The sequence below is a fragment of the Microcebus murinus genome, chromosome 8 (assembly GCF_040939455.1).
Source record: "Microcebus murinus isolate Inina chromosome 8, M.murinus_Inina_mat1.0, whole genome shotgun sequence".
In the NCBI taxonomy this organism is placed as follows: Eukaryota; Metazoa; Chordata; class Mammalia; order Primates; family Cheirogaleidae; genus Microcebus; species Microcebus murinus.
In genome coordinates this window covers 40,398,229-40,425,966 of record NC_134111.1, presented here as the reverse complement: position 1 = coordinate 40,425,966, position 27,738 = coordinate 40,398,229, and the positions used below count along the sequence as shown (strand labels likewise).

The following is a 27,738-nucleotide window of genomic DNA, read 5'->3' as shown; positions in this document are numbered from 1 at the left end:
AGGTTTCTCCCCTAGAGCTCGCTAATACCTTGTGTTGACCTGCCAATACCTTGATTTTGAACTGGGACAGGGTAAATTTCTGTTGTTTCAAGCCACCCAGTTTGTGAAAATTTGTTACAGCAGCCTTACAAAACTAATACAGCCACTTCCCATTTTCTCTCCATTTATATTTCATCTTTAATTTTAGAATAGCTTAGTGTGCATATACATTGTTGTAGTTACTGTATAAACTGTAAATTTTAAATTTCCTGACAGAAGCCAATCACATGTATATTGTGTTAGGATAGCTATACTTAGTAAATTGACGTTTTAAAGAGATCAAGTGCATTTCAAGGAGTAGCTTTCTTTTTTTTCTTCTTTTAAATAAACTGTGTTGGAGTTGGGGGGTGGGAGTGTTGTGATTCATCTGAAAGACTTTGATCAGGCCACTCAGATGACTCCATTAAGAAGTTAGCCCTCTAAGTAACTCTTTTACACTTCCGTAAGGTTAAAAACCAATTAAAAGGATTGGAGTTGAAGGTGTCATTTTTCAATTGAAAGTCTAATAAAGCGAATCCTGGCAAGAATGAATAACAACTGCCTGACCAGATGTGGCTGTTACCAAAGGCAGGAGGATCTCAAAGTGATTACATCTTCTTGAAGGTTTATAGTAATTCTGATTAATCTGTTTTGAAAAGACAGATACCCAAGTATCCTATGTATCCAAAGGCAATAAGATTAAGATTATTAGGACTTGCATTTTTTTTCTGGGTTATAATTCTCACTATCAATCATAATTTGTCTAGTGTCCCTGGTGTTTTGAGGTCTAAAGTAGGAATTTTAAAAGTCTACCTGTCATGGAGTTGGGAAATTGTTCTAGAGATGCTTCAGTCTGGAGAAGAAATATAATAAATTTCCAGTGAAAGTAAAGATTCTGTTTCAGCTAGGAAAATGATATGATTAATGCATTTCTCCCCAGGTGTCAAACTCCTTTCTAAGATACTTAGGATCCGCCACCATCTAGTCCTTGCAAACTTTACCCACATCCTTATACCCCAGAGCTGTTCAACATACTACATTTGAATCACTGTAACAGTTACATGGTTATTAACATATGTCAGTCTCTATTCTTTCACCAAACACATAAAGTTCAAGCTCTGGGGTATAGGGTGGAATTACTAGACAGGGCTTGGTCTCATACCCTCAGGGTGTTATAGGCTAGTGGGAGAGATTTGTTCTTTAATTCAAATGTAGAAATACTATATTAGAAAGTGTTAACCTTTTGTTGAATTTAAATATCATATATTGAGAAGATCTAAAGGAAAGCTGATTGCCTGAAATGTTTTCTAGCAATATTTCTTCATAGTACTGATGAGCTGGAAGGAGGGAAGAAAGGGAAGGAAGGAAGGAAATGTCATTCTGTTTTACTGTTTTGCAATCCGTTTCTTGAGCCAAACCTTTTGGTTATGTTTTGGTTATGTTTTATTGGAAGATGTTTAGTAACCATGACATGGGCATACTGTTCACAGCAAATGTCAGTTTTTCTAAAAGTCTTAATTAGAGCTATTGTGTGTCAAATAAGGCCCCAGATTCAGTGAATCACAATGGTATACCACTTCGCTTATTTTCTCTTCCACTTAGCTTTTGAAGAAGTTGTCAGACCTTATTTTACAACCAGACTGCCACCTCCTTGGTGAGGGGAAATCCCTTAAACCTGTTTTCTTATCTGTAAAATTGTGATAAGCATACCTGCCTTATTGTGATTAAATAAAAGACTGCATACACCTAGCTTAGCATACACTAAGCTAAAGCACTTAGCTTGGTGCCAGAAACATAATAAATGCTCAAAAATGTTAGCAATTAGTACTATGAATAACAGCACTTAATTCTCTAGGGAAAGAAATATTTTCCATAAATTGTCATGGTTTATAATGTCTTTTCCCCTTTGGTTTTTGCTTACTTAGCTATTTTTAAAGACTGCCTAGATTACTTTGATAATAACAAAAAGATAAAATATTATAGACCCAACTAAAACAGGTAAACAAAGAACTAAACTTATTCCCCTATTAAGGGAAAAACATTGTTCCTGGTGTTTTATCTATTTCTAAGATACATGCTAGCCAGAATTTGCATATCAGCTATTATTGCAAGGTAAGATTGGAGTTTCTAATAAGGGAGAATGGAAATGAAGTTAGAGTCTATAATGCAGGCAGAATTTGTACATGTATTTCTGGTACAAGCAGAATGAGATAACCTGTCCTAGATTTTATGGATAAATTCTGGCTTCATATTGCCTTTTACTTATTGCTTTTAAAAAACATTTAGGCAGGATTAAATCATTCTTTAGATTTGTATCTGATTCTAATTTTCTTGTGATGGAAGTTCTTCTAAAAGTAGGGTGATGTTTTAGTTTGAACAATTCTTATGGAATGGGGTTGCAGGGAAGAGCAAAGTGACTGCTTGTATTTTCTGCCATGAGGGTGCAGATGGACTTCTCCACTTCCTGGCCACAGTATAGAAAGGGAAGCTTGCTCATTCCTTCTTAAATTGTTTTCTATACTAGAAGTTATCATGCCTGGTTCTGATCTTTAAAAAAAAAAAAGAATAAGAAGACTCCATCTTAATTCATTTTTTTTTTTTTTGCTCTATTCTCTGATTTTTAAACTGTGCAGAAAGGACAGTTTTGAGATTAAATCTAGTCAAAAATGTAAAGAAATATCCAGTAACATGAATTTTAGAATTTGTGAAGTTGTCTTTAAAAAGAAATAGAAATTTTAAAACTGCTTGTGTGTTTTCTTGCAGTTTTTCTTTTTTAGTAAAATGATTTGCTATTGTAGAGCTGCTCTAAAGTTTCAGTTCTGTGGCCTTCTCTGTTTACTTAACTCTGAGATCCTGGTGTAGCTGCAGGCCACACCTAGACCTCTGTTCCTGTGTGCTCTGTCCTCCAGGCAGGGGTCCACCACAGTGTTCCACCACAGTGTTTGGGCCCTGGCCTGTTGTTCCCTTTCCTGCTCTGGAAAACTTTCCAGCTGCTCTGGGTTAGGTAGGGGTGGGGCAGAGAGCTGGTCATTGAGTGCAAGTCTCCTGAAGCCAGTTTCTAGTTAGACGTGATCTTTAGTTTCTCTGTGGTGGGTGAGGAGGGATGGTATCATTTTCTTGTTTTGTGCATTTAGAAGGGTTGAGATTTATGAAACCTCATTTTGAGTGCCCATCACCGAGGTTCATCTCAGGTTCATCTGAGATAGCAATGGACAGTGAAAGATTGCATGTTTGATTCTCTGCAGCAAAGCTAAAATATAAATAATGAAACTAAATATGATGGAAGAAAAGAAAGATAGAAAAGTCAAGTGTAGGAACTGAGTCCCGTGCTGCCCACTGATCCCCAAGGCTGACCACCTCACCCCTAAAACACATAGAGATTCTGGGTCTCCATTCCAGAGAGCCAGAAATTTATGTTGCCCAAGGTTCTCTGCAAAAGAAGTTCCCTTTCCCATTTTCTATAACCAGCAATGTGTGCATTGAGCACATTTTGGTAAAGAAGATGAAATGATGCTTTGTGATTAACTTTAGCAACAGAAAATAAAAAGATACTGAGGAAGATTGATGTTTTCACATTTTTTCTGAGTGAGCAATAACTCTGTAAATAGAGTATTGTGAAATAATTTTAAAACTGAAAGAAAAAACATTGCATGTGGTTTGCATAAATATTGAAAGCATTTCCCAGATCCTGCTTACCACAGAGCGAAGTTCTACTTCAATTTATCTGCTTCAGAAGAGAGGAATGAGACTCACCAGCATTTGGCTTGGTTAGCTTCCAAGGCACCTATGTATTCCAAGGTTGACACCATCACCACTAAAGTGATTAGACAATAGTGCACAGCTCACTCCTTAAAAGAGAGGAAAGTCTCAAGGCTATCGTTAGCAGTCGGTGTTCAATCCCAATATGCCATATCATTAAATAGAAATTGGACTTGTACGAAAACTTGTCCGTGTAAAAATGGGAAAATGGTCAAAGGAGAAATAGTTCTCCAGAGTATACTGGTGGGCTTGCTGGGAGCAGGGTTTACGTTAATTTTTGGACTTCTAAAGGAAAACCAGATTGTCTTAGAGAATTAATCTGAGCATATGCATTGTGAAGCTTCAGGATAAAAGCAAACACTGAATTTGTGACATATATAGGGACACTAGACTACAGTAGGGCAATTCTAGTGATTATTTAAGGGTTTCTAATCTAAATGTGTTAAATTGCCCTGAATGTGTCCCTTTACCGGAAAGGCATCAAACTCTTGTAATTAACCTGTTTGATTTTTGTATCTTCTCATAGATTATTCAAATAATGATCATGTGTGCTATCCACAGGTTCTTAAATAAATACAAAAATAGTAATGTGGATATTGATAAGTGGTTTTTTTAGGAGTTTTGAATTATTAATATAAAATTAAAAGGTATTATAATTCCTTTTTTTGTTTTTGAGACAGATTTTCGTTCTGTTGACCAGGCTGGAGTGCTGTGACACAGTAGCTCACTGTAACTTCAAACTCCTTGGCTCAAGTGATCCTTCTGCCTCAGCCTCCCCAGTAGCTGGGACTATAGGCATTCACCACCATGCCCGTCCAGTTTTTCTATTTTTTGTAGAGACAGGACCTTGCTGTGTTGCCTATTCTAGTTTTGAACTCCTGGGCTCAAGCAACTTTCCTGCCTTGGACCCCTCAAAGTGCTGGGATCATAAGCCATTGCAGCTGGCCTCTTTTTTGTTTTTTTTAAAGCAAGAAACTGGATGTCTAGTAAAGACATGACTACCTAAGTCATCTAGAAGTTGACAGCGGATAAAATCTGAGGTGTAAAAGAGGCTGTACAAAATACATACTTTTTCTTTACTTTTTCTATGATATCTTAATGGGACTAGCATATGAATTTTACTCTTTTAAAACTCATCATCCTTGTGGCAATCCTGGCATCAAACAAGGACTGGCGCTTTGTGACAGCAGTGGAGGGAATGGAGACCTAGTTCTGCCTCTGACCAGCTGTCTGGTCTTAGATACGTGGTTTGACTCCTGAGCATCAGGTTTCCTAAAAAGTGAGGGGTTGGATTAGATCAGGGTTTCTCACCATTTTTAAAGCTAAGCTCCCTTTGATAAAAATAAAAATACTGTCCCCACCTCTAATCCTATCCTGCCATATCTCAAGATTGATCGTATTATACTTCCATTGGAGAATTAGTGGATGGTATAATCCCTCATGTCCCTCCCAGCTCTAACATTTTGTTATTCAGAGCAGATACTAAATTGGAAATCAGTGGAATAAAGATTTTTGTCTCACTTTGTGAATAGATGCAGCTTTCTCCTTAAAGCTGGAAAGGGACCTTGCTAAATTCATCCTCAGAAAGTGAGAGTCCCACCTTTTGATGAACAAAACATGGAAGAAGCTTATTAGAAATGCAGAAATTTGGCCCCACCCCAAAAGGCCCAGTCAAAATCTGCATTTTAACAGTGCAGGTGGTTTATGTACCTATTAGTTTGAGAAATGCCACAGATCGTTGTTTTTTAACCTGCAGGTGGCATTATTAATGGGGCCTCAAGTCAATTTAGTAGATCACTGCCAGCATTTCTCTTTTACTGAAACAGACTAGAAAAGGTAACATTAGGGTACATTGCATATGGTAATTGAAAATACTGTTTCACAAACTTTTGTTTCAGTTTTATATGTCTGTGCCTATATATATATATTTATACACAGGATGAAGATATCAAGCAAAAAGTTAATTTCTGAGGGGAATGTCAAGCAAAAGTTAAAGAAAAAAAACAAAACAAAAAGCAAGCCACTGTCCAGGCAGTATAGCTCCAAGACAGCCGTCTGCTCCCCCCTCTCTGTACTCTTACGCATACATATACGTGAAAATACTTAGACTGATACATAAGAAAAGAGCTGTTCTAGTATCACTCACTTTCTCTAATTATTCATATTGTATCAGATGTAAGCTGCTGGGTCTTACCGTGAAAAAGAAAAATATAGATATTATTTTTTGAGTTACACTAAAAAAATCTTCCCATTGATGTTTACTTTGTATATATACAAATTACAGCACTGTCAGATAAGATTTTATGTTTTGTTATTATTATGGGGAGATTTCAAATACTTATTCAGTTTCCTGAAAGTACAGGCAATGCTTTTTTCTCTAGGGGGGAATTTGTGAAATTCATAATACTGCAGGCTCATTCACACCTCCGCCTGCATCTAAAATGAATTGAAAAAAATAATTAAATAAATAAATTGGTTGGTTTTTTTTTTTTTGTAAGTTTACTCATATAATTTTCCTAACTTACTGTTTAATTAATCACTTTAGAATACTTTGAGTAATTATTGTTTAATGTGGAGAAAGTGTATTTTAGAAGGGATCATTTCCACCCTGAGGACTTTACAAGTCTCAGGGATAACTCGTTGGTTACCAAAAATACTAAGAGAAGATACAAACTGTACTGTAGATAGACTTTAAAAAACAGCTGGGAGGAAGTTATCAGCCCTGGAATCCTAACTCTACTGGGGTGAGGCAGGAAATGCATTGCAGAGGTATTCTGAACTGTCATGATAAAAGTAATGTTTCACTTCCCCTAGGAAGTTTTCTATTTTTCAATGTATTTTGAGTAAAAAGGAAAGGAAGAGTTTGCTCTGGCCCCCTTCACAAGACTCCATGTTGAGGAAGAAAACTGGCATGGATCTGGAAATGGGAGGGGAAAAACACTCTGCACACCTGCTTTCTGAATCCAGAAGAATAATTAATTTTGCACCTGAAGTTGGGCAGGATTTTTTGTTTACCATGTTCTAATTGCTGTTTGTTTGGGATGTAATTTACTTATTGTTTTGAATTTTCATTTAAGGTAGTTTTGGAGCTATTAGAGAATCCTTTTATAATACACACACACACACACATAGGATTGAATAGAATGTGAAATGCAAGTTTTTATACTGATTACACATTGAAACACAAAGCTGCCAGGCTACTAACTAACATAAAGTCTCCATAGATCTAAGTTAGTAAGGTTATGTAATACTATTAAGGTTACTTGAAATACTATTTTCACCTTAAGAATACTCCAATTTCAGGAGCTCTGAATATTGTTATTTCTTGTTTTAAATTTTAGTATAGCTTATATATTTAGAATATTTTCTTAGAAACATCCATGATTAAGTAGAGAATCTGTGGTGGCCTAGGGGGTGTAGGGAAACGGCACTGCAGTGTGATTTCTGCTAGTCTCAGCGGCACTGCAGAACAGAAGTTGTCCTTCTTGGGGTCTGCAGTTTAACTCTTGCTCCATTGCTCCGACTGTTTGGCACACAGGTAAGAGTCCTCGAGGGCTTGACAGTGCCTTAGTTGGAGATGGCACTGTCCAACTGAAGTCATCCAGTCCTACCTGCTCATTTCACACTCAAGGCCCTGACCTTGAGTGTGTCCAGGGATGACATTCGTGCCAGTTCGTGGCCAAGGCAGAACTTGAATCTGGATATTCTGATTTTTTCCACCCAGTAGTTTTTCTTCTATTACATACCTTCTTTTCATAAAGGGAAGAGGGGTATCTTCCTAGTTTTACATTCCCCACAAGCCGTCCTCTTCATTTACTGTCTTTAAATTCTCTTTTCTTCCTGTGACTCTGTGGTAACCTGTGACATCAGGTGCTTTCTAGGTTCTTCCTATTACCTTTTTAGTACAACTTCTCCCCCCCTCCACACACACACACACACACACACACACACACACACACACACACTCATAACATCTCTCGTGGGAGCTTCCTCTGAACCAACCCGGTTGGGCAATTCTGTGGCTTTCAAGAATAGTGAGCCTTCCTGTCTATATCTTTGTTGGTCCCTCCTCTCCTCTCCCTACCCACCTTCTTTCAGATTTGCCATTCCTTTTATTCTTAATGACTTGTCATTAATATTCAGCTCACTCAGCCATATGCCCCCTCTGTGAAGCCTTCCTCAACCTTTTTGTCCCTTGCCCTCTCATCCTCCAGGCTCCCTGATCTTCACTTGGAGGAACTCTTACTATTTTTAGAAACTGTACTATACTACACCATTATGTATGCACTTAAGGATAGAGAAGGCTAGGAACTCGCTGTTAAAAGCTTTTTCTTCCTGATGAACATGTTCCCTGGCAAGGAAATTTTAAAACCATTGCCTTGGGCCCCCTCACTTTCTTTTTTGATCCTCCAGTTTTCTGGTGAATAACTTAAATTGAATGTCTTCAGTCTACTATCTTTATGTTGGTCTTTAACTCTTTCATGTATACCCCTCTCCCCTTCCCACTCTCTTATAAATGCTGTTACAAAAACTAGAAAGAACAAGTAATACAAAAACCCTGGCCCAGAGTTCACAGTGGGTAACTTGGTGAGTCACTGGGGTTCTTGGAAGAACCTTTGGAGGGAACAGAACAAGTGGGCTGATTTGCACATAGGAGCACAGAACTGGCCCTTAAAAGATATTTCAGTGATAAAGGATCTAGTTTCTCGGTAGACTCTGGAAGGAAGATCACCATCCATCCAGTCAGTCATGTTGTCTTCAACAATGAAAATCTTTCTTTTATCTGAAACCTAGGAAAATGATGCTTTATTCATGAACTTAGTTAAAGAGATTTCTATGTGCAGATTGCAGTTTTACATGCAAGGATCAGCTTTGATGGATATCTTGGAGGATTAATTGTGAAGCTTACTGGGAACTTTTAGATTTTATTTGAATACCTAATATAACATGGACCCCTCTCCCTTGATAAGCTTAATGCAACAACAAAAAAAATATTTAATAATCTATTGCTCAGTTTCGTGGTCTTGAGAAACTGCAAAGTTTATTTCCAAACAAGGAACAGTGAATTGTGAGAATAAGTTTCATTAATTAATTAGCTATGTGATTTTAAGCTTGGATATCCATGTATCACATGGGATTGATTGATATTTCCCTTACTGCACAGTATGAGTAAATAAGGCACTGTATGTTTAAAGGGCCACTATTATTCGTCATTATAGTCTAGGTTCTGTTCTTGAACGTCCTGGCCTCAGGCATTCCTTCCCATGACCTACCGTAAAAGCACCTGCTTCCTGGACAATTTCTTACCTCTCTCCAGTTCGTCTCTACTTCTCAGTTTTGTTTTTCCAGTTCCCTGCTCCAGAACTTCTCTTTCCCAGCCACCATTCCGAGCCGTCCCTCAGCCACTCAGGCTGCTAACAGGAAACAAGGAGCATAATCTAACTGTGGTGACACTGGCCCATTTGGCTGTCTCCCTCACTCCTATTCAATAATTCCCTTAAATTGTTAAATTTCTTTTACATCTTGAAAGCCTACAGGGAGGAACCAGTATATGGAAATTAGTGTAGCAAACAGTGTCTTTACACAGTACTCAGTTCATGTCAGGCTTGATATTATACTGTTTCCCGGTGGAAATGATAATGTTCTGTAACTTCTCTCTGCTCTCAGGAGCAACAGTAGTGATTATTTTGCTTCTGGATGAAGGAAATAGCTGATGTGTTAAACCTCCCTGCTGTTTGGGATAGTGGTGGTGGAGATGGGGGTAGGGGTGGGGTGTGTGTGTGTGTGTGTGTGTGTGTGTGTGTGTTTGTGTGTGCAGGGGCTCAGGGGTTGGGAATATAACCTCCTTAAACTCTAAGGTAATAGCCTTCAAGATGGCTTGAGGGAAATTAAAGGCTAGGCCCTAGGTTTCCTTTCGCTTCAGAATGTGCTAGAATTCTTAGGGAAGTGGCTAAATAAGGGGGATGGTGGAAAGAGGAGGACAGCTTCGGCTATAAGATTGTTCAGAGCACTATTCTTTAGCCTATTAGTACTAGGAAGGAAATGAGACAATAGCATTTAAAATGACAGGTCTTCGTTTTTCAGTTATCTTTGCTGAACAGAAATCTGCAACAATGTATATGATTACTAATGTATTTTAGTGGACACAAGGTTAATTTTGTAAATGACCTTTAGATCTGCGTTTATGTATAAGAGACAATTTACTGTGGTATTGGGTGGGGGGTGATATGATGGAGAAGGAAATAGAATTACCCTGTGTGTAGTTGCCCTGTGCCTTTGGTTGATCCTGTTTTTTAGTGTGGGAGGCCTTCGTAGCCAGATGGAAGTATCAGTGTTGTCCACACAGGAAGTGCTCCCTGATTGCTATCCTTAGAGGAAGTCCTCCCTGAGTGCTGCCTACACAAGAAGTCCTCCCAGGTGCTGATGAGTGTTCTTCCTGCTGGTGCCACACCACTCACGCAGCGAGTGTGGGGAGGGTCTGCTAAGGCAGCCACCCCATTTCTTCACTGCTAACTTTGTTTTCTATCAATTTTGGCATGCAAATGAAGCCCAGATAAATGTTATCAAGAAAACTGAATTAGCTTGTTGCCCCTCTCCTTGGAGAGACACAAGAATATAGCTTGTTTAACCTGACCTGAAACACTAAAATTAGGTTGGAGAAGGCTAAGATAGACTACTGGGCTCTTGGGATGGATGGGCACTTAGCTGTGGTTATCTAGCTACCAGGTTCCCTAATTAGATTGAATGTGTATAAGTTTCATCCAGAGAGGGTCTTTTCAGGTTCCAAGGGAGGTTAGGGGTTTTGAGAATCAAAATGTAAAAGGACAACGAGTGATGAAAATGGAACTTGGTAAAATATCATCCCTTTGTAAGCTTTTTTTCTTTTTTCTTTTTTTTTGAAGTTTATCATTTGTGCTGCTAAGGCACATAGTCTAACTATAAAGTGTAATTCTTTAAATTTATCAGAGTGCTGAAGTTATAGTTAAAGACTTGTTAGTATTTGCATTTCAATCTAGGACTGGGGGTTTAATTCTTCACTGTTTTAAGTCATGCCTTTGTAAAATGCTGACTCTAATGTTTAGCTCTAATATGTTATAGCTTTCAAATGTTGTTCGCAGAATTCACTCTTTAATGAAAAAGTTTATGAAGTAGAATTTTAAAAGTCAGTTTTTCTTTTTAAAGCTAACTGTTTTTTCTTTTTACTTCCCATGGTTCACAAATAACTAACCTTGTTTTTTGTTGTGGTTTTTTTGTTTTGTTTTTTAATGCACAATCTGGCTAAGTCCTCACTAAATTAACTTAAAGGCACCTTTTACTTTCTTAAAAAACATAGCTGCCAGTGGTATTAAGTATCACATTTCAGAGAAGCTTGAATTTGATGATTAGGCACAAGAAGGATAGGCATAAAAAATAAAAGAATACAAATAGGACATTCAGGATATAGATGATATTTGGGTGCCATTTAGAGTACTGTTTGAAGGCCCTGCCACCTCTCAAATGTGTGACCTTAGCACATTACTTAACCTGCTTTGAAACTCAGTTCCCTAATCTGCAAATGGGACAACAAAAACGTACCTGCTTCATTGGATTAAGTAATATATTAAATATATAAAGCACTCAGCAGAGTGTTTCATGCATAGTAAACATGTAATATATTATTAAAATTATTATTTATTGGTTCTGAATATTTAATAGTAAATAGCTTTATTATGTTTGAGTTTTCTTTTCTGAACATATGTCCAGTTTTCATCAGGACTTATATTTTTAGTTTCAGTGGTTCTAAAAACTTAATCTTTAATCTAAAATTTTCTGCACCAGAAAATAAAAAATCGACAATTCAGTGCTTCTCTCTTGCAGATATCTTTTGCTATTATCTTCAGGTAGATCCGAGAATAAGTTGATTTTTCAATAAAATTTGCATTTGAACTTTGTTGTATATAGGATTCACCAAAGACTAGTAGTCCTCCTCGGGTACATTCAGGAAGCCCCTTCTACGTGGGATCAGAACGTTGAGAGATTTCATTCCCTCGCAGGGCGGTCCAGAAGGGAAGCAGGGAAGCCCAGGCTGCCCATGCTCCCCACTTACTTCCCACAGTGGGAAAATATTACTATAATAAATATGAATGCCTGTCAAACATACAGTAAACCAGCTACGTACATTCAGGAATGTAAATCACAGTTCCACTTCTTCTGCCAAAAATAAATACATAAATTAAAACCTACTACTTTCGTGTCTAAATAATCTCCAAGTAAATCATACCCCCAAATGTTTCTTTTAATCATACAAGTTCATGCCTGCCCCTCCCTTTTCCACCACAGACAAAAGCAGAGGGCAGAGTGAATGCAGACTGGGAATGCAGTCTTTAAAATGTCTGATGGTTCATTTGCGTCGTCGTATTGATGTAATCCTGCTAAAAAGTAGGGATGGACCTGGTCAACGGCTTCTCTCCACTTCTCCAAGTCTTGTCCCAGGTGACCATGTTTTGTCTCCCAACAGCTGCAGTGAACGTACTGGGTCCTACTGTGAATAGCAGTGTGGCTTGTGTCAGGGATGGCTTCTCAGACTCTAATCAAAGGAGATTTAAGAGAACAAGTTCTCTGTGTCAGTCAAAGGCTTGGGACAAGGAGGTAGATGTGTGTGCTACTTCCCAGCATCCTGTTCTCACTGACGTGGGAAACAGGGAGGGCTGGGTAAATGCAGATAGCAATTGAGTGACTTCAGGGAAGGAATGCAGGCCTTTGTGGGGCATGGCGGGCATGTGAGGTGCCACTGGCCATCAGAGCAAGGGACCGGGCTTAGTCTTAGTTTTATATCTAGAAAGCAAAGACGTTAGCCCTTAGAGAAAAACCAGCCATGTGGGGAAAGGATATGAGTTCAACTCATTATTTGATAAGATATGATCTCAGGCAGGTTTTATTTTGGGTTAAGCAGTACTGATATTCCCAGTTTAAGTTCAGCCTTCAGAATAAGTAGCATTTCTACATTGACTATTGTTGACCCTCTTTGGTGCTCTCCTTCTAAAGGAGAATCTATTTAGATAAAAGTGGCCTTTGGATTCAGATGATTAATTCAGGAAGGACCCTGGAGCAGTGGGAAGAAGAATCTGAAAGGTAGAAAACCTCAGTTAAAGAGATTACTTATCTCAATTAAAGAGATCCCCATGTGTTGGGGTATTGTGTGGGATTAGTATGAGCGTGGTAGAAACTGGATGTGGAACCAGGAATCTGTAGTAGGTAGCTGAGGTTGCTGATGAGATAAATGAGGGTATGCTTATTGCAGGGGGTCTGCTGTTTGAATTTTCCACCATGGAATTTGCCTTCTACAAGGATATTCCTCATTTTCTTGTTTGTGCTAGTGAAAGTCAAGCTATAAGATTTGAAATTTGTGTCAAATGTCTAGTGACTCATATGTTCAAACTGTTCATATAACTGTATCCTAGGCTTAGTAGAGTATCCTTATTATCTAGAAGATGCGAGGTGAAAAAAATTCCTGTCCTGGTGTGAAATTGCTGAGCATTTGCTATGAGGACACTTTGGATTGGGCTCACTTCCCTCTCCAGCTGAGCTGTTTAACATCCTCAAAAGTCATGTGTGTGGCATAGGGTCAGAGAACTGTGGTTTCTTTCAGTCGGTTCGCAGGGAATTATCTGGTGTGAGTACAGTTTCAGACATTCTTCCTAGGTGGCTGCTGACTGTAAAACCACACTGAGCCCTGGGTTGCAGGCTTTACAAGAGTCGTGGTGATTGCTGGGAGGCCCGGGAAGGTTTCCAACTACTACACCATTCTCACAGGGGTTAAATTTCACAAGGTTAGCCAGAGCAAAAGGCAGCACGCCTGTGAATCTCATCCAGATGTCTCCGTGAAGGCATATGCCTGTCTTAGAACTAGGTGAAGCCATCCTTATTGAGAATCTGGATTAAATTCTAACTTTCTTAGACTTGACGAGTAATCATTTTTTTTCTTTTGAAGAGTCATCTTAATAAAATTGTCAGCAACTTTCAATCAAATGTTCTTCACAATTCGAAAACCTTTTCAAAAGTCTAGTGATTTCTAAATGACTGTATATTAAGATGCTCTCATCCTATAACTTCATGTAAGTTAATTCTGAGTCTCAGTAGATGTGAGTGAATCCTTAAACTGTGTGAATAAATTAATCTTACATAAAATTGAGTGACATCTAAGGCACACGCAGAGAATTTTCTACTGAGAAAAAGCCTATCATTCATTTCCTGCAAATGAAGGCTTTTTTAAGTAGAATGAACAGATCTTTTTTAAGGTGAAAATTCAAATTTATATCAAGGTAGCTTAAGATAATGTGTTTAAATCTTAGTAACTTCATGTTATTTTGGAGATCATGCAACTGCTGGAAGCGTGTGTGATCCCTACCTCTAACGTTCTAATGCTTCTGATCTTTGTTTCCAGCAGTCTCTGGTCCCAGCCCATCCCATGGCCCCACCCAGTCCCAGCACCACCAGCAGTAATAACAACAGTAGCAGCAGTAGCAACTCGGGATGGGATCAGCTAAGCAAAACGAACCTCTATATCCGAGGACTGCCTCCCAACACCACCGACCAGGACCTGGTGAAGCTCTGTCAACCGTAAGTAGTAGTTGCTTTAAGCTGCTAAATATTTCCTTGATCGCATTATAGAATAATATATATTATGTTACCAGAGGGGTTTATGAGACAAATCTCTGGACCCTCAGGATCACAACAATAAGATGGGTTCCCAAGTTTTAAGTCCTGGGACACCTAGTCAATATTAACATCATTAAAATGGCTATATAACAAAATCAATTGGGCCATTTTCTCAATAGAATTTGACTTTATTGGCATATAATTAGTAAAACATGAATTTTTTTTTTTGAGACAGAGTCTCGCTTTGTTGTCCAGGCTAGAGTGAGTGCCGTGGCGTCAGCCTAGCTCACAGCAACCTCAAACTCCTGGGCTCGAGTGATCCTTCTGCCTCAGCCTCCCGAGTAGCTGGGACTACAGGCATGCGCCACCATGCCCGGCTAATTTTTTATATATATATCAGTTGGCCAATTAATTTCTTTCTATTTATAGTAGAGACGGGGTCTCGCTCTTGCTCAGGCTGGTTTTGAACTCCTGACCTTGAGCAATCCGCCCGCCTCGGCCTCCCAAGAGCTAGGATTACAGGCGTGAGCCACAGCGCCCGGCCAAAACATGAATTTTTTTAAAGACTAACTTAAGGCTGGATCTTTTGGGGGAGTGTTTATTTGTGGATGCACCTCTGGGGGGCACAGTCTATCCTATAAGAGATACTTTAGCTGTTGCTGTTTGTCAGAAAAGTATTTAACCATCCAGCCTCCTCCTAAATATGTGTAAAGCTCTTGATTCCAGCTGGGATGATATTAGTCTGTCCTCATTGGCACCTGTAATTTTGTGGTCTGGGTTGTTCACCCTCATCTCTTTAGGAACAAGAACTCACTTCCACCCTTTCTGAGTCTGATGAAGAAATGTGTGCATGTGCATAAAGTTCCAAAGCAAATTTGCATTATATGCTAATGTTGTTGATGAATAGAATACAGATGTGCTACTTTGCTGCAATTACATTACTAATTTAAACTAAAGAGCCAGAAGCACTGGATAGTGCAAAGATCATTGTATAAAGACTAAAAGCATCACATTGCATGGAGCTATAAAAACCTGCACATACAACAGCGCTTTTTATTTATCCTAAGACAATAATGGTCCCTTACAAAGGAAATTTTGCATAACTATAGAAGAAGACTTGTACTAGAGAATGTTTCCTATTCCCTGAAAGATGTTACCATTTCAAAACATCTGATTGATAGCATCTCATTTCTCTCTTGTCCTGAGTAAAATCTAGATTCATTACTTCTTATTTTTTTAAGAAAAAAAAAATTTTAAAGCTAACTTGGGCAATATTTCTGAACTGGAACTAAAAGTAACATCTGGCCTTCCATCAGGAGGTTGTGGTTGTTTTGCTTTGTTTTGTTTTGAGAGAGGAGGGGTGGGACCATAGGTGGTGGCTCTTTAGGGTCCGGAGAACTTTCTAGAAGGCTGTCACTCCTAGCACTGTCCCCTTGGCTTCCAGGGCAGTGAAATAACGCCCTGCACTAGGGCCTACTGTGAAAGCAGGTCCAGCTCTTGGGGTTCTTGATGCCTGACTGGAGGCAGAGGGAGCCTTGCCAGGTATGCCTGCCCTATTGCAGCTGTCCAAGACACAAACAGGCCTTCTGCTATCTCGCCTGCTGCTGGCCTTTCACTGGCGTCTCCTTACACTTTTGCAGCATAATTACAGGTAGATAGAGCGCCGTCAAGTCTAAGGAACTAAAAATATAACTTTGTAAAAAAAAAAAAAAGAATGAAACTGACTCTCTGACTCTTGGGGTGGAAGAAAAGGAGAAGGGAATTCAAAGACAAATTGTTCCTCAGCTAGTGTTGAATTAGGTAAGGTGAGTCTTAACGTCAAGGAGACAGTTAACTGTAAAATGATAGAGTAATGCCGTGTTTTATTTACATTAAATATGCATTTGAAAAATTGAGCCAGTAACTTTTTTATTAAATCATATCCCAAATGCAGTAGAAGATCATTTTATTATTTTTCCTGGAATATTCATTCCTTTGTTGTTGTTATTCTCTTCGATGTATGTGGATTTTCTTACATGTGTAAACAGTACTGTCTTTGCTATTGTCAATAGCTAATAACTGTCTGCCACCCTCACTGTCTCCTGCCATTTGTAAAGGAATGTTCTTGCAAAATCCCTGGTTTGATACTTAACTTTGATGTTAGTTTTCTAGATAAGCACCATACAGAGGCAAGGTATAACAATAATAGAAGATTCTTTCTCACAATCTTCTGGAAGCTTCATTGCATATTACACAGAGAATCTAATAAATACCAGATTTGACTTGCTGACAATTTTGTGTCTTAGAATATAGAGAAAGCAAACAAGAGCATTCCCGTTCTAGCCTTCATTGTTTCCAATAAAGAATAGCTAGTTAGTGACAAGAACCTTATAGGAAAGTGACTCATCCTGGAGCTTAAATAACCCAGTAAACATAATTAGAGATTTTAGAAAAGTGGGTATCAGAAATTTCTCAGAAAAGATAGGTATAAATCCATAGCTCCAACAAAGAAAGAAAAAAGAACATTTTAGAGTGAAAATTTAGCACTATAATTACAAAATGATCTGATGAGGCTGAATTAGGAGAAGGGGCAACTTTTGAAACAAATGATTTGGCTCTCCAGGGGGCTTGGATATTTTAGAGGGATAAGATGTAGAAAAGACACCCAAGAATGTTTATAATAGTTGCCCGGTTCCATACAAACAATACATGATGTCTAAAGGCAAGTATGACATGAAAAGTTTAAAAACTGGAAAGGAAAATGTAAGAACTTTTTAAAAAGCTCTTCATGTGTTTGGAAAAGAACATAAAAATGTGGTAATGTTGGAAGAAATGATAGTGAAAAAGCAGATGTTGTGATGTTAAAAGAGATGTCAGAGAAGAGTCAGCCTCACCTGCACTCGGAGATTCATGACACTGGGACTCACAACTAGGTCACTGTGGTTGAGAGGAAGGGGCAGGAGGGCAGGGGCTCAGACTGGAAGGCAGTGAGGTTAGGTTACTGAAGGAGCCAAGCAGCAAGGACCAGACAGGGTAGAGATGGTGGGAATCCAGATAATGTGGATTGAAAGCAGATACGTTTTCTAGGTGCATTTAATGAAAGACCACCAACTCTAAATTGTGAAACACATTTAGGAATCTTGGGACCTGGTGACTGCTGCAGGCCCCCTGCAACCTTACTTCCTGTTTCTAAAAGGTTGTCTAGTCAAAAAGAGTAAGTGCATCAGTCCAGTTAACCAGCAAGTTTAGGAAGTGGAATCATCTGGGTAGTAGAAAGGGACTAGGCTACTACCCCTTGACCTTCAGACAGTCTTAATTGCCTCCCATCTCTAAAATCAAGCCAGACAATCCTCTGAGTGACTCTGCTTATTTGTGCGGTATTTGTCATATAAATATTTGCCAATAAAATAGTTCTCTTACCCAAACTTCCCAGGCAAGAGTTGAAGGCTGTCATTGCTTCCATTTTCTGGCCATCTGAACTTTTTGTATTTTGCCTTCAAGTTCTCAACTAAAAATGCACTGGCATCCTAAATATGCCTTATTTTTCCTGTTTTTTTTTTTTTTTTTTCCCTCTACTGTTGTCTACCCTTTCACCTCAACTCTTTGCCCCTTTAGTTACTGTTTTCTTGGCTGGTTCCTCTCTAGCACTATCCTCTCATAGGGCTGCTCTCTACTCTTTCTAATTTTCTATACATTTTCCACTTGGAAATTTTATTTTTACCTCAAATTCAACATTGTCTCGTCCCTCTCAAAACTGTCACTTGACCAAATTTACTCTTCCTAAATTTGAAGCTTTGGAGCAGTCATCGACTACTTGCCCTTGTCCCAAGTCACCACGTCTTGTAGATTCTTCTTTGGACTTTCTTCTTCCTTCTTCTAACTGCCAGAAGATTGGGTGATTCCTTCCTCGGTCCCTAGAGCGACAGATGAGAACCAATTGCTCCTGCTGCTTCCTTACCTCACAGGCCTCCTCCACATTGCCCTTCCTCGACTCTGCAAGGTCAAGGCCAAGGCCAAGCTCGCCTCACCTCCTTTATGCTTGGACCATACAAATAACTCTCTTCCCTCTTCCTTCATATATTTATATATTACCACCTCATCATCAGCATCCTATTTTCATACAGTTCTGTTCTTCAGGTGCCGTGCATTATTGAGCAGCACATCTGTGACGGTATATAATGCTAACAGCGTATCTCCACAGATTTCTCCCCTAGCTTAAGAAAGCACTGCAGTCAGTGTTGTTAGTTTTTGGTATCCCAGAGTTATCTATTAATATTACAGTGCTACACAAGTACCGAATTCCTAGTAGCCTGTAAAATAAGTCAAATAATGCTTTTATCATAAAATTGTCATCAGAACTAAATCAAATGTCGTGAGTAAAAGAGCTGGTCCCGAATCTAGAACACAGTTGCCACTGAACAAATATCAGTGTCCTCGTTGCTTTGCTCCTCAGAATTCTGACTACTAGCATAAGCTTAAGTTATATTTAATTCTACATTTAAAACAAAGCAGAAAAAAACCCACCTGACTTTGAAAACTTGGAAAGTCAGGGAAGTAGGTTATATTACCATAACCCCCAGCCTCCCCTGTGTTGAGGCTTTAGCACAGGCATACCTCGATTTGTTGCACTTTGCCGTACTGCACTTCATAGATGCTGTGTTTTTTAAACAAATAGAAGGTTTGTGGCACCCCTATGTTGAGCAAGTGTATCAGTGCCATTTTTCCAAAAGCGTGCACTCACTTTGTGTATTTTTGTCACATTTTGGTAATTCTTGCAATATTTAATTTTGCAATATCAAATTTTTCCACTATTATTATATGTGTTATGGTAATCTGTGATCAGTGATCTTTGATGTTACTATTGTAATTGTTTTGGGGTGCCACGAGCCATGCCTGCATAAGACGGCAAACTTAATAAATGTGTGTGTTGGCTGCTCCACTGACTGGCCAACCCCCCATCGCTCTCCCTTTCTTTGGGCCTCCCAGTTCCCTGAGATACAGTAATATTGAAATTAGGCCAATTAATAATCCCATAATGGCCTCTGAGTGTTCATGTGAAAGGAAGAGTTGAGTTGAATGTCTCTCACTTTAAATCAAAAGCTAGAAATGATTAAACCTAGTGAGGAAGGCATGTCAAAAGCCAAAGTAGGCTGAAAGCTAGGCCTCTTAAACAAAGCAGCTGAGTTGTGAATGCAAAAGTAAAAGTTCTTGAAGGAAATTAAAAGTACTGCTCTGAAGGGTTCAAGACTTCAGTGGAGAAAGTGACTGCAGATGTGGTAGAGCAAGAAAACAAGGATTAGAAGCAGAGCCTGAAGATGGGGCTGAATTGCTGTCATCTCACGATCAAACTTCAACGATGAGAAGTTGGTTCTTGTGAATGAGCAAAGAAAGTGGTTTCTTGAGATGGAATCTACCCCGATGAAGATCCTGTTAATATTGTTGAAATGATGACAAAGGATTTAGAATATTATATAAACTTCATTATAAGGCAACAGTGGGACTTGAGAGAATTGACTCTGATTTTGAAAGTTCTACTGTGGGTAGGATGGTCTCAAACAGCATCGCATACAGAGAAATCTCATAAAAGGAAGAGCCAGTCAGTGTGACAGACTTCATTGTCATCTGATTTTAAGAAATTGCCACAGCAACTACTGCCACCCTGATCAGTCCTTAGACATCAACATTGAGGCAAGACCCTCTGCCAGCAAAAAGATTATGACTTATTGAAGGCTCAGATGATTGTTAGCATTTTTTAGCAATAAAGTATTTTTTAGTTGAAGTATGCACATTGTTCCTTTTTGGACATAATGCTATTACATACAAAATAGACTACAATATAGTATAAACATAAATGTCATATGCACTGGGAAACCAAAAAATTCATTTGACCCACTTTGTTATGAATTTGTTTTTTCATAGTGGTCTGGAATGGAACCTGCAACATCTCTGAGGCATGCCTGTACTTGTAGTTTCAGCCTCATGCTACCCACCCCTGATTTATTCCTCACTATATTAATTACTTTGGCATATAAAATCTTCCATTGTGTCCAGGCTCGTCTTTCGAAGATTTAAAAGCAGTATTTGTGTATAAGTTTCATCCATAGCTCTTCCTGATTAGCAGTGGAGCAAATGTGAGTCTCTGTTGGACAAGGCTAGGTAGCTTAAACGTTGCTGTGGTATTGACATCGTATGAAAAGTGTAGATAACTCCGTGTTAATCAACAACTTATTTTAAAGGGAAAAAAGTCTATTGATGATATCAGATCAAAATGAGATGTTTCCATTCCTCCCAATTCTACAGACCTTCTCTTATTCCTAAACCAATTCTTGATCAACTAATCGTTTTTCTTTCATTCAATAGATACCTAATTTGTTTCAGAATGCAGTAAAACATATGATTTTAATATAAACGTGAAATTAAATTTAGCTTATGATGTGATCGCCTGTTACTATAACTAAAAGGAAATATTTTTTGAAACATAGTGTTTCCCTGGTTCTAATATTTAATACATGTTTATTTCCTATCTCTTTGATTTCTGTGCTCTATAAGTTTTCCCTATTCTTTTGAATATAATACAGATCTTAAAAGGTGAAGGGAAAAAGCAAGACAGGTCAACAAAGGTAGACATAAACAACCAACCGTAATTTAAAACAGAATAAAGTAACTTATCATCAGTGCAGTTTCCAGGGAAACCAGAGGAAAGCTGCCTTACCTTCGACGTGAGGGGTTGGGGAACCTTTCAGGGAGGACATAACATTTCAGCCTTAAATAACAAGGAAAATTTCAGGAGGGGTGAAAACAATACTTTCCTCCGGGCCATAAGAGCCTAAGGGGTGTGAGAACGCTTGGATGTTTACAAAAAGCACAGAGAAGCTCCTGTACTGGCACTCATTGTTAATTAGCCAGGGGGGATCCTGGTGACAGGGTGGAGAGTGTGGGTATAAAGGAAACTGACACTGGAGATGAAGGTTGGGTGCACACTGTTAGCATCTTGAACACAAAGCTGAGAAGTTTGGAGCCTATTCTTTAGTTAGAGAAGGATTTAGCCATGGGAGTAGAAGAGAAGCATGATTCAACATTTCTCTCTCTCTCTCTCTCTCTCTCTCTCCCTCAGGTGGTAATTTTGACAAAAATCAGAAGTTTGGCTTTGAGAAGGAAAGGACTTTCATAGGTGGAAGATGATATATGTGCCCCTGAGGCAGGGCAGTGACAGGAATGGGAAGGGGAAAGGGCGCTGGGACTGTAGGGCTGTCTTGGAGATGAGAACATCAGGACTCAGCATGGTGAAAAATGACTGTAAGGTTTTAGCTCCAAATAAAGGGAAAACTTGAGTTGCATTGCCTGAGAGAGAGCATAGGAAAGGCACCGACTCTTGGTGGTCCTCTTTCAGACCCTAAACTCCAGACTCTCCCTGTGTTCCCTAGATGTGGCCATGCTTTTATTCATGCTGTCTGCAAACAAAGCCCAGTGAACTAGATGCTTTTTTTCAAACCACTAGTTTATTTATCTAATGGTGATTTCAGAAGAATATTATAGCCTGGGCAATAGCGAGACCTTGACTCTACAAAAAGTAAAAAAAATTAACTGGGCATGGTGATGCCTGCTTGTAGTCCCAGCTACTTGGGAGGTTGAGGCAGGAGGATCTCTTGAGCCCAGGCATGTGAGGTTGCAGTGAGCTGTGATGATGCCACTGCAGTCTAGCCCAGGCAACAGAACAAGACCCTATCTCAAAAAAATAAAAAATAAGAATATTTTAAGTTGTTCTGATTTTCATAAAAAACTAGGGCAACTAACAAGAAAATGGACGGCAAAGTAGTTACATTCTTTATACATCTCCATTGATCTCTGTAATGCTAAGATTTCTTAAGCAATCTATCTGCTGGAAGCTAGTTTCTCTCCACCCTGGAATTTAATGACCATCCTTTTTATTCCAAAATGATTAGGCTACCTTTAGGCTAAAATATGAAAGTTCAGGCATTCTAATAAGATGAATAGTTTTTTTATGCTTAATGAATCAGCTTTTATCCTGTTATGAAATTATGTTCAACATTTATTCTGAAAGTAGCAATGGGCCAGACAGACCCAGTATTTTGAAATCCCTAAGTAAATAGGAAATCTTTTGGAATTTATAGAAATTGCATAGCATAGGAGGGACCTTGTGTTCCAAACAAAACAATGATCCTATGGTGAAGTAGGAAAATCCTTCCACCCAAAAGGGACCCAGTTCTCACCTTCAAATTGAAGAGAGAATTTTAAGAAAGGTGACTCAAGGTGAAATGACTCCAAGAAGCCTGAGTGTACCCTTCGTTATCACATTTATTTTAGAAAAGAAAAACACACCCATGCTCCATGTATATACCACACAGAAATATTCAGGTAGCTATACAGATAGAACAGGCATAGACCAAAGATTATATTGCCTATCTACAACATCATTCTAAATCAAGGTCTCTGAGTCACAGAAAGTGCATGCCATTTGTGTTTGTATTACTATTGCATAGCTTCTTGCCCACTTACAGGTTTTATTTTATAAATAATAGGATTTCTTTTAATTTCCAAATGTTTCTGTTCCATAAAACAACTCATTTTTATCATCTCATGAGTTCTTTCTTCATTGATCTACAAGATTCTCAGGACATACTAAGAGCAATCATTTCTGGAAGTTGGCTTGCTTCTATTATTGCGAACATAATAGGATGACACATAATAAATAACACAATGAGGATATGAAGGAACTTGAGCATTTTGCTGAAAAGTATGATCTAAGATGTGAGATTTTCAGAATTTGCCTCATTGTTTTAAAAAGGGATGCCAATCTCTTGAGTCAAAATGTTGAGTCACTAATTATAATTTAACTCTCTCATCGTAGATAGTATTCCAGTAAAATTCCATATAGTCGGGGAGTTTAACACATGTTGCATTTGAGATTGAGCAAAATATATAATCTTAATGATTTTCCCCCTAAAAAAATGGATGGAGCAATATTGTAATTAACTGAAACTGCTTCCCATTCATCTTTTGGATAGCCATATAGAATCCTTCTCTTGTTCATTTCAGTTGCTTCATTTCTCTTCTTAATATGGAAGAATTCTGGTACTTTAAGAAATACTTTGTATATAGTAGATCTTTGATATACCAAGATATAGTCTGAAGAACTTTGGAAATCCCCAAATTTCACAAAAATAATTTTAGCATCGAAAAAAAAAATCCCCATGAAATAAATACCTGCTTTCCAATAGAGAATCATCTCACTTAGACTTCTGTATACATTTTCTTCAGTTTTACCATGAGAACTATCAGTTGGTTTGTTTTTCTAAGGGGTAGGCAACTTTTAAAAAATTAACACAATATTTAATTCCTTATGGAGAATTGCTGTATACATAGTAATAGCAAAATCTTATTGACACATGGACCCTGGGTGATGGGCTGTGCCTCTTCACTGGTCAGGTGACCTGCTTCCTTCTGCTGAGGGTCTCTGTGATTCAGATACATGCTGTTGCAATATTAGAATTGACTATAGGTCAGGGACTTTCAGTGTCATCAGTAGTCGAAACCTCAAATATTAATTATTGCCAAGGATCTGCTGTATGCGTGCATTTGATGTTTTGACAGAAAAATCTCAGTTATGTCTATTTTCTAATTTATCCTCAGTGTAAAATCTGCTGGTAAGCATGGATATTTAGAGATTTAGCCAACCCTCCTTATTGTCAGTTAACCTTTTTCTTTAGGGTGTCTTTGTTATTCTTAGGTGTGATAAAGAGCCATTCTCTCCTGTAAGGCCCAAATACTGCTCAGGCTATTGCCAAGCCAGCTTCAAGATTATTAGCCTTAGCAGAAGTTAATTGGGAAGCCAGCACTGAAAATAATGATCATAATCACAAGAATTTTTTAAAAAATCACCCCCTCTTTCCCTGTGATTGCAGATGGTGTTTACTTTATGTCCTTTCTTTGTTCCTTTATATAAAATCTTGGGTTTCTGTAGCAGCAGCTTGGGGGTATTTTACCATTTTATGAAGGTGAAGGTACTTTTATCAGGAATAAAAGCCTCTAATGCCTTTATTTGGCAGTTGTGCTTGGTTTTATTTAAGATTTCCTTTTTGGGTTTCCTTTGTGAATCTCAAAACTTTGTATCTTCTCCCTTTATCTTTACCCATCCATAATTAACATATGTGAAAATAACCCTATATAATGTATAAACACCTAAATAATGCTACTGGCTAACAATTGTTCATTGCTTACTGTGTGCTAGTGACTATGCCAAGTGTTTTATTTTTAGTCCTTAGAATAACTTTATGAACAATATTATTATCCCCAATTTTCAATCTTAGTCTGTTTTCTGTTGCTATAACAGAGTACCATAGACGGGATAATTTATAAAGCAAAGAATTTAATCTGGCCGTGTTTCTGGAGACTGGGAAGTCCAAGAGCGTGGTGCAGCATCTGGGGATGGCCGTCTTGCTTCTTCATAACATGGTGGACGGGCAAGATGAAGTTTAGAGAGATTTCTTTTTCTTATTGCTCAAGATAATAACAGCTGATAATGGTAGAGCAGGAATTTAAGCTCAGACAGTCTGACTCCAGACCACACGCTTTGAACCACTGTACTTTGCACCTCCCCAAATACCCGGTGAATTCCAGTTCATTATCTTCCTCCTTTCCACATCAGCACCCATGTTCCTCCATTTACCACAAGCTACAAAGACTCATTTCTCTAGGACTCTAAAAGATACAATCTGCTTTCTGTAAGTCAACTTGAGAAGCCAACATAATCAAAAGCTCAAACTAAAGATAAGAGGATAGAAGAGAAACCCCTCTTACCTTCCATCTAACAAAGTAATCCTTTTTAGTGCAGCTGGTTTTACAAAACTCAGCTCTTGGTTAGCTGTCTAATGTGCAACTCCCAAGCTTACACGGCACAGAGAAGATATGTAACTTGTCATTAGCTGGATGCCTGGGAGGGTTTGTGTACATATAAGAAGAAACATTCTTTTAGGGTTCACTGTCTAACAAATCTTAACACTGCTTTAGAAAAGAACGGGCACATAGGAACATTTTAATTTTACTATGAGTATAAATCTGATTGAAACATAGACCAAACTACTTTTGGTAAGAAGTGAATTGGTGAGTGGTGAATCCCATTTTTATTTAATTTAACAAATACTTATTAAGCATCATGCCAGTGATTTTTCAAGATACAGTACTAAGGAAGACACATTTTCTGCCTTCAAGGATGTTTTTGTCTTGTATAGAAAATGAATTTCATACATAATGTAGATCAGAATGTGGGAGAGAGAAAGTGCTACTGAGATGGCAAAGTAGGAAGTGATTGCATGTGATTGAGAGTATCAAGAAAAGCTTGTCATTTTTGAGAGAATCTTCAGGATCGGGTGGGCAGCCCAGGCCAGGCCTGAAGACTTGACTAGTGGGGCTACCTGCCCTGCCTGGTATTTGCTGGGGCCATATTGTGGAGGATTGTAACACCAGGGGAGGACTTCTGCTTCACTGAGAAGGGAGGTAATACAAACTGCCTCAGGGTTTGCCGTTGACTAAATGTGAAATAGAGGGAGGGTCCAAGGAAAGAAGATGGTTCAGAGACCAGTATGAGATTTGAGTCTAAGAAACTGAGAGTTTGGTATCATTAACAGATACAGGGATCAGGAGGAAGAGTTTGTTTTTATTCTTGCCTGGAAATTTGCATCAACTTTCAGGATAAACTTCAAATTGAGTGCCTGTTTGCTTTATGAGTTTGCGTACTTTTGGTGTGGCTATTAAACAGAAAGAAGTATTCATGCATCAATTCCAGACTAGAGAACCTTTAGTGCAGAAGAGAGACTAGTAATTAAACATTATGTCTGTCAGCTGGAGTAGGTGGTCTGTTCATTTATTACTCAGGGACCACTTACAGTGGATTAGACACTTTTCACTGAGATAGTCTTGATGATCAATAATGACAAGATCTATATATTTCTCCAAGAATTAATGTTCTTAAAATTTTATAATTCATTTTAGATGTTTAAACTTTTACCTAAGTTCTTCTTTTTGTTTGTTTGTTTTTGTTTAATAAAGTGCTTTGCACCTCCCTTGATTATGATCATTTGGCTTCAAACTGGAGAATTTTGAGAAGAGATTTTGTAAGAGAGCCATGGAACGGAGTGGGAGGAGAGCAGGACTAGTTTCCATAAATGGGGTATCTAGAATTAGCGAGAAAGTAGACTTGTAACATAAACAATCCTGACCAAGTTCAAGGCTCTGCCAGGGGACACAGACTCCCTCTCCTTCTGGCTGTCTATGCACCCACTGACCTGGCCATGCCAGGCTTCAGCTTGTCTAAATTGGTTTTGGGGCCAGGACCACTTGTCTTCCTCATTTTTCCTTTATGCCATAGCATTTCCCTGCCTCTGTTAAGTGTCATGTCAATGAGGGAACTTTTATGGGAGATCATTTTTTTTTTCTGCAGCAGCATTTACATGCACAGTTTTAGATTTCCAAATTTACAAAGGATACTTTCCAGCAGATTAAGGACTGTTTCTTTAAAGATGAAACAAAAAGGCAGTCACTTGTGGTCCTAGAAACAAATTGGGCCTGCTAGCCCATTTGGACAGGAATGCTGGTCTTTTCCAAGGGGTTTTCCAAAATGTTTCATCTTCACCTCCAAATCCAGGCCATAAATTATGAAATTGTTTTCATTGCCCTTTAAGGCATAGCTTTTGCTCCAATACTGAATCTATTTCAATGGCCCTGTGTAGTTAGGTAATATTTTGTTTCCTAGATTTTTTCCTATTATCCCTTTGTTCATTATCCTTAGTTTGATAGCATGCAATTAGCTGTTTTTGTGTGGGGGTTTTTTTCCTTTTTTTTTTTTTGACTAGTTAAGTGCCAATTAGCTGTTAAAAGTCCTACTTATTTAATTTTGGCTCAGGTTTTTGAGGAAAAGAATTTGAACATTTATTTAATTAAAAAGTTTATTGAACTTTTTTCATCTCTAGTCTAAATTACAGAATGTTACGTCTCTTCTAGCCCAGTGACTGTTAACGAGGAGCACTCCCCAGAATGAAAGTCTGCGTTTTCTGAGTCAGAAGATTCAGAGACATTTATGGAGAGAGGCATGCAATGTGCAGTTGTACTAAAGAGTACAGGCTCAAATGTTCTACCTGGCTCTGCCACTCAAATTTCTCAAGCTCTCAGTGCCCCAGTTTCCTTACCTGCAAATCAGGTTAATAATAGTATCTATAACACGGGGTTCTTGTAGGGACTAAATGGGTTAAATGCTCTAAACATTTCCTGGCATGTATATTAATGTTGCTGCTATCATTATGTATTTTTAAAAGCTTTCCAGAAGATTCG

The 27,738-nt window shown here is 38.5% G+C and overlaps 1 protein-coding gene across 8 annotated transcripts in view; it reads left to right on the top strand.

The window, feature by feature from the left end:
* RBMS1 (RNA binding motif single stranded interacting protein 1) overlaps nucleotides 1-27,738 on the top strand; it is a 214,023-nt gene that overhangs the window by 106,733 nt on the left and 79,552 nt on the right. For 6 of the 8 annotated variants that reach the window (XM_020288475.2, XM_020288478.2, XM_020288481.2 and 3 more), the window contains exon 2: nucleotides 14,201-14,376. In XM_020288475.2, coding sequence (XP_020144064.1) covers nucleotides 14,201-14,376 — 176 coding nt within the window. The remainder of the gene's footprint in view (nucleotides 1-14,200; nucleotides 14,377-27,738) is intronic. The other 2 variants (XM_020288476.2, XM_020288479.2) reach the window with 1 other exon arrangement.